The 9809-nt window shown below is 39.9% G+C and overlaps 2 protein-coding genes across 2 annotated transcripts; one reads left to right on the top strand and one right to left on the bottom strand.

The window, feature by feature from the left end:
* Nucleotides 1-4895: 4895 nt before the first annotated feature.
* On the bottom strand, nucleotides 4896-6316 carry LOC107385698 (arginine vasopressin receptor 2b, tandem duplicate, 1). The gene is made up of 2 exons (XM_015959770.3): nucleotides 5367-6316; nucleotides 4896-5208 (listed from the first exon to the last, which is right to left on the bottom strand). The coding sequence occupies exons 1-2, from the start codon at nucleotides 6199-6201 to the stop codon at nucleotides 4997-4999; spliced, it is 1047 nt and encodes a 348-aa protein (XP_015815256.1). The 5' UTR covers nucleotides 6202-6316; the 3' UTR covers nucleotides 4896-4996.
* A 1528-nt stretch (nucleotides 6317-7844) lies between these two features.
* On the top strand, nucleotides 7845-9552 carry vhl (von Hippel-Lindau tumor suppressor). The gene is made up of 3 exons (XM_015959771.3): nucleotides 7845-8288; nucleotides 8425-8544; nucleotides 8901-9552. Exons 1-3 carry the CDS (start codon nucleotides 8102-8104, stop codon nucleotides 9101-9103), a joined length of 510 nt encoding a protein of 169 aa, XP_015815257.1. The 5' UTR covers nucleotides 7845-8101; the 3' UTR covers nucleotides 9104-9552.
* The last annotated feature ends 257 nt before the right edge of the window (nucleotides 9553-9809 follow it).

Below are 9809 nucleotides of genomic sequence, written 5' to 3'. Positions count from 1 at the left end.
ATTAGAAGGCTAAACAATGCTCACTCCCATGCTTTTATACTCTTTCTGCTACTTTTTTAAATTAGCTCCTTTACCGTCTGTAGCCTTAATGAAGTTTAATCCTCTCACAACTATTTGCCAATTTAAACAATTTGGTTAAAATGTAAAGAATTCAAAAGGGATCTGAGTCGTGTGTTTTTGACGATCATATTTCAAAGTGTTGAGTCATAATTCTTTAGTTTTAGATTGTGAGAATATTAGAATATTAAACAGCGGTTAATGACATTCTCTGTGGACCTAACAGGGAATCCATGCTGGTAAATTTTAAGTCAACTGTAGCGATTAAACGGATGTTCCAGAGGAAATCAGTTTCCTGGCTCCTCAGAAGGCCTTTGCTTGTTTTTCTGTCTCATTTAGTGAATCATCGAGTACAATAAATATGCAGGTTACAAACAGAGACTGGTCTGTTTTTTTCTGTCTCATCAGCATCTTCTTCTATGTTTTCTGAAAGGAAAGTGTCTTATTTTTCTCCCAACGTGTTTTAGTAAAAGCCTGATGTGACGTGCTTAAAGCAGATGGAAGCATCCTTGAGATGTTTAATCTCCACATCTTGTTCCAGCACTGTGTTGGGTTACTTTCATGTTCCTGCATACAAAGTGATAATAGTGCATTTTTGTTTGATGCTGATGCACATGGATGGAGCAGAGGGGGTGCACTGAGAGAAAAGCATCTCCAGTACTGTTAGGGAAGATGCAACATGCACCACCGTGCTGTGTGGGTCCTGCAGAGAACTTATTAGTATTTAGGGGCTTTTTTGCAGTTAGAATATATAAATATTAACTAAATAAAATCTTATGAAAATATAAAGTTTTTTTACTCATGTAATATTGAGGTTCTTTGAGTTTTCCTCTTCTCTTTGGCTGCTTTTCTGTTCGTTTTCAGTCCAATTTGTGGAAATTAAAGAAGAAAATAGGGGATGCTTTCCATCATCTGCTGTTTAACTCGTTTCCAGCTGATATATCTATGGGAATATATTGGGATTAAAATGTGTTCGGTGTTTTTCATAGATTTAACTGGAAAAGTAAAAAAAAATTCATAAAAATTTGCTGTTAACAATTTTCTAAATATGTAGAAGTTCAGAAAAATCTGGCAACTTTGTGTGCAGCTGCAGATCCATGAGAACGTGTGTGTGTGCAGATATCCGTCATAACTGTAAATTATAGAGGATCTGCTGCAAAGACAATCACAAGATGAGAGAGGACATAATTTGACTTTATGTAACGTTTTACTCACATTGAGTCAAATCTCTGGAAGTGATTCTATCAAATAATGGCCAATTTTTTAAAAATCTTTTTAAATCAATTAAGAAATGTTATACCATACCAGTTTACTTTTAGAACACTTTAAACAAGGTGTAAGAGCTCACCAAAGTGCTGGACAGAGGGGACAATAACAAGGACATCATAAAACAATTGCACCATGATGTAAAATAGACAAAACCCAATAAAAAAGACCGGTATCAAAGAGTTAAAGGCTAAGCTAAAAGAATAGGTCTTAAGACGAGTTTTAAAAATGCTGAACAGAAATAAAAACGTGTTCTTATTTAATGAGAACACAAACTAATAAAAAACAAAAATTGAAATCTCAACTTTACATCTCTGCAGCCTCACACCCCTTTGAGCCTTGTGTTTTATTTTGAGACATTTTGTGTAATTATGAATCAAAATCAGCTATACTCATTTGTGTTTATGGAATTTCAGCAATCCTAAAAAGCCTGACTCATCTTCATAGCTTGATCTACAGTACTTAACAAGAATAGTGATGACCGTGTAATGTCATTAATTAACATGATTTTTGTTCTTTAATTTCATTGTGACCTTTTGCTGGACCTTTGTCCAAAAAATAACTGATGAAGGTTTTGAAGCAAATACATAAGTTCTGCGTTGAGTTTGAGCAATTATTTGTTTGCTTCTTCCACCTCGTTGGACGAAAGCAACATTTATCTTATGAATATGTAAGTTTATATATTTCTGCATCATGTTTACATTTCTTCTATCTGTAAGCCCTGACTGACTCCAGGATGTTCTGCATAACCTCTGCTGCATCAGTCATTAGATAAATATCTGTGGTTGGGAGGGACTGCATGTTGGAGGTAATCATCATCATGTTTCATAAATGCATCCCAGCTGGGTCAAAAGGTTCCAACCATCATGCTTCACATGTCTTCTCCTCACACTCCTCCTTGAGTCCCTCTGCAGACACAGAGTCTAGTGTTTTCACCACCTCATCAGCCAAGAGCTCCTCCTCTAATCTGTCACCATCTGTTTCTGCTTGGATGATTATCTCGTCTCTGCTTTGATCGCATTTCAGTTGTTTTATCTCCGCGGGTCTTCCGGTGAGTCCGCTCCTGGCCAGGCTCCTCCGGACGGTGGAGGGGTCTACCAGAGTCCCGCGGCTCACCGCCAGCTCCGATGTGATGTCGCTGCTGGACATCTTCTGGCTCCGTAGGGAGGTGATGTGCTGCTCGTCCGCTCCGCTCAGCTTCCGCGGCCGGCCGCTGCGTTTACGGTCCTCAACCCGGCCCGTTTTTTTGTGTTTCTGCAGGAGAGCCTGAACGGCACCTCTGGAGATGCCCGTCTGCTTGGAGATCTTTGCCTGGGAGAGACCTTGCTGCCGGAGGCTCACCACTTTCTGTCGGGTTTCTATGCTGACCCTCGCCATGATGGCAAGTCTGGATAAATCCTGAAGCTTCTCCAGCAGCCTCGCTTCTTATGAAGGGTCGATAGCCGCCATGGGATCGGGCGGAAGAGCTTATTCAAGTGAAGAGGTAGCTCTAAACACAAACAGAGGCCGGGCTTCAACGATACAGGGGACCCTGCGTACAGATGCTAGCCACTACAGGACAAGCATTAGTAAGGAGAACGAAATAAAGCCTGCGTGTCTGCGTCGTTTGCCTGCTGAAAAATAATTTGTACTTCTTGTCTTCTTTTTGTTTAAACTGTTGAAACAAGCAGCGCCCCCTACTGGGCTGGAGGACACCATACAAAAACAAACCTGAACAACTAGTGGTCTGGTTTTCTCAAAAATTGGCATTACAGACATAATTTTGCTGAAATTATTCATTTAATCCATCTACAATAAAATGCATTAGAAACTGTAACAGGTTCAATCCTGACACTGTAATACTTTCAGAATATTTACCAATAATCTGAATTTTCACCATTCGTCGGTTGTATTAAAATCGGAGTTTTTTTCATTTCATTTCATTTATAAAGCGCTTTACTACCACTGGTCAGAATAGTTCAAAGTGCTGGACACAGTCAAAAATGACCAGATATTAAAACGTAGATTAAAAACTCAAAATAAATAAGATACAATTAATTAAACATTTAAAAGCTAAAAACCAGAGACCCCATGAGTGAGACTATCAAAGTCTGGGTTGCATGGTGGCGCAGTTGTTAGCACTGTTGCCTCGCAGCACGAAGGTCGCAGGTTGGAAACTCAGCTGTGGCCTTTCTGCGTGGAGTTGCGTGTTCTCCCCATGCATGCGTGGGTTTCCTCCGGGTACTCCGGTTTCCCCCACAGATCACAACATGCCCTAGGTTATAAATTGTAAGTCGCTTTGGATAAAAGCGTCTGCCAAATAAATAAACATAAACAAAGTAAAAATCTCCTCTAGGGACATCAGAGCAGTCCTGAGCACAATGCCAAATGTATTTTATGATCATCTCTTATTTTTTTTTATTTTTTTTTGAGACAGTGTCTCTGCTGGTCGCTCCAACGTGGCTACAGAGAAATCCAACCTCTTCCCTTTTCATCAAACACTTTTTATAACATTATACTGATATCATCTTCCATGGTAAGTTTCCATTCTCCAAGTAAATTACAGGTTTCTTTCGTCCTCCGCCGTCTGCATCTCTTCTCCAAAAATGGAAAGAGTATTTGGAACCCTCCTTCTGTATTCTTTGGAATAATCACTCTTTGTGTTGATCAGTTTATTTTTTTCCACACTAACGAGTTGGATCTGAGGTAATATAGCTCCGATTAAATCACATTTATCCGGCCTCTGTGGAGATAACAAAACATGTCCGTTTGGACTTATGCTGCTGCTTAATTGGGTCATCATTACAGGAACTAACAATCTAATTTAATCATACAGATTTTTTTCTTTAACTTCCAAATGACCCTGGAAACAAAATTTAAATCAACCTGTGCAAAACAAATGTCCTTTTGCATGTGTGAGTGAAATATTTCTGTCAGCCCATGACTGCATTCAAATTCCTCATCACTCTGCTGATCTGCAGATAACGTGTGACATCACAGACTAAGTCTGGATGATAGAGAAGAAAAACGACAGCAGAAATTGTAGATGTCAGTTTAGCTCCTGATTTATTTTGGGGAATTTTTCCAGTTTTAATAAAGGGACAAATTTGGGAACATTTAATCCTCGTTTGTTCTGTTGACTCCTTAAAACAGGTGACAAAATGTACATTTTCAGATCACAGAAAAGAGAGAAGCAAAGGCAGGTTTGTGTTTAGTCATAATGTTTTGTTAAATCTATTCAGATATTTTTAATTTTTATTCCTGTAACACCCTTTTTGAATCACACTCGTCTGTGACGTCAGCTGCAAAGCGTAATTTATTGTACCATTTGATATTTTTAAATTATTTTTAAATAACACGTGCACAAAAAAGATGAAATACTCTTGGATTCAAGTTTAGCTCCATGAAATTCAGAAATACTATTTTATTTAATTAAAAAAAAAAACAAAAAAAAACCTGCCTTTCTGCAGCCAAGATGATGTGCTGAGTTGGTGATTTGAGACCCATTTGCTCTTTACAGAGTCTTGATGACACGCTCCAGAGAGTCCAAAGAAAGATCTCCTTTTTCTGGCAACTTTTCTCACATTGTTTACTTGTGAAAACCGATTTTTGACACAAACACCTGCAGGTGAACCACCTTCCCCACCTTTCGTTGCGCACGGATCCACACGTTCCCTGGGAGGGGGGGGGGGGTTCACTTTGACTCTGAGACATTTCTGAGGCTCATATACAGAGTGCTGACAAGCGTGGCTTCGTCGTGAGTTGAGTCTCTACGGTCGGAAAGTCGCCGACTGCATAGAAAGGTCACCAGATTCTTTGGAAACTGATCACTGAACAGGAGATAAATGCAGGGATTGGCGCAGCTGTTCAGGCTGGCCAGCAGCATGAGGATGGTGAAGGGCGCAGCTGGAATAACAGAAGAACAAATAAGTGTTATCCATTAAGCTACTTGTGCGTAAAAGCGCATGAGGCGTTTGCGCGTAAAAGTTCAGACTACAAAAAATTAATAAAAATAACAATCTGGTTTATTGTATAGAAAAAATTTGAAATACGAAGGAACTCACTCTCCGTAGGAGCATTCCTGTCCCAGACAGACCACAGCTGGACAGTGAAGAACGGAGCCCAGCAGATGATGTAAGCCATCACGATGACCACAGACATCTTCAGCGTCTTTACCCTGGCTCTGGATATGCCAGCCACCCCACTGGCTCTGCAGGACAGCGAGACACCCACGCTCCCCTGCTTGTGAGTCTTTTTCTTTAGGTTGGTCTGGATGGCTTGGCAGATGCGCACTTGGCAAACAAGAATTGTGGCAACAGGTAGAATGAAGATGACCAGCGTGGTCCAGGTGATGTAGGTCTGCAGCCCCCACGGCTGGATGAACTCAGCCCAGCAGTCAAAGACTCCGGGTGCAACCTCTACCTCAGAGAAAATAAAAATCTGCGGCAGGCTGCCCAGCAGAGACAGCCCCCACGCCACGCACACGGGGAGATTTAGTCTCGCGCGCCTCCGCTGAAATTTCACCATGGGGTTACAGACGGCTTGGTGTCTGTCTACCGTCATCACCACGATCATATAGGTCGATGAGAACATGCCCAGGACTTGCAGGTACTTCACAAGGCGGCACACCAAGTCAGGCCCAACGAACCTGTCGGTGATGTCCCAAATGAGCTGCGGACACACCTGGAAAAAAGCCACCACCAGGTCCGCCAGGCACAGGTGGAACACGAAGACGCGCATTCTGGACATCTGCTTCCGCTGCTTCCAGAGAACCAACAGCAGCGCGGTGTTGAGGATGGCTGCGGTCACGAAGATGACGCTGAGCAGCGCGATCTCCACCTTGGCCAGGCTCTCGTCCCTCGGAGCATCCTCCGCATCGCTGTCATTCAGAGCGCGCATGCTGTTCGATCTCGTGTCACAATTTAGATGTGTGGTCTAATTCTAAACTCTCTAATGAGTGCAGACAATTTCTAACAATGGGAAAACCCGACATAAAAAATCATATGATTACTTTTAAGACTGTTTTTTATCGCTAGAGTCTGTTCTGCCAAGCTTTAAAACGCAAACTTTATTCTGGAGTTGAAGAGGACAACAGCTTGGTTTCAGCTCTTTCTCTGCTCTCTTCTGCTGCACTCCCAGTTTTAATACGAAGAAAAGGTTGGGCGGAGTTCATAGTTATGTCATACCCCTGCTTCTAATGACACAGTCATGGGGACTGCTTATTTACAGCTATTTGATTAATCTGCAAACTGAATGATCCTCAAATTGATAAACAGCTGTATTGAATATTCCTAGATCTAATTTCATTCACACCAGCTTCATTTTAATACAGCTTTGGGGCTGGGCGATATGACCTACAATCAACGTCACTATATATTGAGGATTTCACCTGATAATGATAAATGGACGATAAGGTATGCGCAGAAACAAAAGTTGTGGATGTGATTCAAGGTGGTACAACCTTTGAAAGGGACATGAATGTTGCCAAACTACACACATCTTTTCATTTTTTTAATGATCAAATTTATTGTTATTTATCACATTTTACATTCACGTGGGAAAAATAACCTGGATATGAGTCAAGAATTTCGATGATACATTTCTGATTTATTGCCCAGTCCTACGCTTTAATAATATGGACATACTAGATGCTAAATTTAGCAATCTTTATGTGGTGAAAATGATTAGGATATTAAATATAATGATGATAATGATACGATTATTGCAAACATACCCTTTCCGTTCTTTTGTCTCCTATTTCAACCCTTCTAGAAATCATAAAATAACCTGTAGTGGAGCTTCAATGTGGATTCACAGTTGCAACAAACTGGCTAATAATAAATATAACGCAGATTCACTATTAAAATATTATAACTGTGCTAATATAATCAGAGAGGCTGAATTAGCCTTATAACTAACTTTTATTAGCCTTATATTCGTTTCAATATTTCAAGGAAATTGAATAAAAAACAAATTATGAACGGATCATCTGTATCTAAGAAGTCTGAATTTTTTTTTTATAAAACAGCTAAAATATAACAAATTTACTATTTTTTCCTACACCTAGCGGGTTGTCCAGTAATCGGAAGGTTGCAGGTTCGATCCCGGCTCCGGACAGAGAATTCTGCTGTTGTGTCCTTGGGCAAGACACTTAACCCACATTGGCTGCCGGTGGTGGTCGGAGAGACCGGTGGCACCTGTGCTCGGTAGCCTCGCCTCTGTCAGTGCGCCCCAGGGCAGCTGTGGCTACATCGTAGCTCATCCCCAGTGTATGAATGTGTGTGAATGGATGAATGATACACTGTGTAAAGCGCTTTGGAGTCCTGACTCAGAGAGGCGCTTTACAAGTGCGGGTCATTTATCATTTACACTCGGTGTGGTTGTGACGTAGCCTGGCAAGCCAGACTAAATACATGTATTATTTCTAAACTTTGCAAAGCAAGAATTTGGTCTAGATCACTAGGCTAGTTGTGACGTACAACACGTTTGTTTTGTGCCTGAGATCACGTGACATGTATCTAAACCAATCACATTGTGTCTTTACCGGAAGTCTGACTGTAAACGAACGGAGTAGAAGCTAGGGGCAGAAATATTTTTCATAGCAAACGTGGTAATTAGTTGTTTGTTTTTCGTACTTTACACCTCGTAAAGTCACCCGAAGAATAGTTCGATGTGTCTGGCTTTATATTAATGACCTTATGACGTTAATAACTAAGAATTTATTTAGTTAGCTGCTAGCGAGTTAGCCGCTGAGCTAACATTTCTCCTCGTACTATTTATTTCTTGTTAGTCGGCACCGATGCCTCAAGAGGAAGAGCAGCCTCTTCCCCTGGTTCGCTCCATCAACAGTCAGATTCGTGTTAATGCCGTGTTTTGTAACCGCAGCCCTCGGGTTGTAAAGCCTTTGTGGATAGATTACCGTGGTCTGGCTCGACCTTACGATGTCATACAGCCAGGTAAAGGGCGACAAATAACCACCTACGTAGGTGAGCAGATGTCTGTTTGTTCAAAATGTAGAAAATAGCAACACATTTGTTTAATCTTGTTTTTACTTTTAGTAAAATTGTAATTTTATTTATATATTTTGTATGTTAGATTTATTCTTTTTTATTCCTTCCCCAGGACATCCATGGATGTTCAGAGATGCAGCCACCGATGAGCCTTTGAGAGCCAACAGCAAAGAGTTGTTTGTTCCTAAACCAGAAGACAGACGGGATGTATTTGTTGATATTAATTTACCAGGTGAGACAAAGGAAAAGTGTCGTGTAAATGTCTGATTCTATTTTTAGATTGCCCAATAAGAAGAAATATTTTTGCATTTTTCATGATTTCTAAACTGTTGTTGATCAGAGTCGTAATACACGAAAAAGAAACGTCTCTCCATCAGTAAAAATGCATTTCTTCAAAACAAAGCTACAAAAACTGGGTGACATTTTGATAAATAAATACTGTTTTCTAAGAATAACGGTAATTTTGAAAATATGTAATACATTTTTATCTATTAAAAATTTCTCACTCAAAAACCTCAATGTAAGAATGGGGTTTTCTTAGTTATAATCCAGCAGATTCCTCTTAACATTTCTTTTGACATGTTACAGTTGACAGTCTGAAGACTCGAGCTCTTCACGTTGTTCGACGCCTGGTTCGACCAGAAGACTACAGAAGGTTGGAAATCATACACACACTTTACGAGGAACTTGAAGATCAGCCCAGCTTTGATAAAGATCTCCAGCGCATGAACCGGCGAGTGGAGCAGCATCTGCTAGAGAGGATCCAAGACCAGGAGGAAAAAGAGGCATGAAGTCAGACATGCTGAAATGCTCCTGCCAGCAGCAAATAATCAAAGGAACTTGTAAAATTAGATTAAATGTTAGAAAGACTATTTGCTGTGAAGAAAGCTCACTTTGACTTGCTGTCTGTCAGATCCAGTGAGCAGCTGAAGTAAACTTTCCTCTAATTCAACATAACATTTTTGCCCAATATTTAGTGTCTCAAAACAAATGCATGGCTTTTCATATGCAAACGTTTAAAATCGATTTGAGAGTGGAATATGCTGCAACTGGGAAATATTTTGTCTTACAATGAAACTCTTTGAGCAAAGAACTTGTTTGCTGATTGGTTTCTTCTTCTGTCATTCAGATTTTTATCTACACATTTCTGTTGTATCTGAAATACTTTTTTCATGATTTTTTAAAGATGAATAAATGTTAAGCTATATTTTTTGCAGCTTATAAAGGTTTTTGAAGTTAATTGTTTGTCTTTATTTGCTTGTTCCATTAAAAAAAGCACAAACTTTAAAATGTTTTCTCAAACAAAAGATCCATAACAGGTATTTGATGTAAGGCCAAATTTAACTCTGACTCATAAATTTAAAATTATTGTATATTATAGTTTAAATTTTTTAATTGTTGTATGGTTTTATCTCTAGAATTGTTAATAAGTGCATGACAGTCACAGTTTAGAAAATACTTAAAGCATTAACCCTCCCACTGTCCTAATGGGTGTGA

The sequence above is a fragment of the Nothobranchius furzeri genome, chromosome 3 (genome assembly GCF_043380555.1).
Source record: "Nothobranchius furzeri strain GRZ-AD chromosome 3, NfurGRZ-RIMD1, whole genome shotgun sequence".
Classification (NCBI taxonomy): Eukaryota; Metazoa; Chordata; class Actinopteri; order Cyprinodontiformes; family Nothobranchiidae; genus Nothobranchius; species Nothobranchius furzeri.
The sequence above is the reverse complement of the archived record's forward strand: the minus strand, read 5'-3'. Positions and strand labels throughout refer to the sequence as shown.

What these genes read in the sequence shown, in the direction of transcription:
- vhl (XM_015959771.3), top strand. Translation starts at nt 8,102, where the DNA reads ATGCCTCAAGAGGAAGAGCAGCCTCTTCCCCTGGTTCGCTCCATCAAC. An exon ending in ACAAATAACCACCTACGTAG is followed by an intron (nt 8,289 to 8,424) that starts GTGAGCAGATGT and finishes TTCCTTCCCCAG; the next exon opens with GACATCCATGGATGTTCAGA. An exon ending in TGTTGATATTAATTTACCAG is followed by an intron (nt 8,545 to 8,900) that starts GTGAGACAAAGG and finishes GACATGTTACAG; the next exon opens with TTGACAGTCTGAAGACTCGA.
- LOC107385698 (XM_015959770.3), bottom strand. Translation starts at nt 6,201, where the DNA reads ATGCGCGCTCTGAATGACAGCGATGCGGAGGATGCTCCGAGGGACGAG. An exon ending in CAGGAATGCTCCTACGGAGA is followed by an intron (nt 5,209 to 5,366) that starts GTGAGTTCCTTC and finishes CTGTTATTCCAG; the next exon opens with CTGCGCCCTTCACCATCCTC.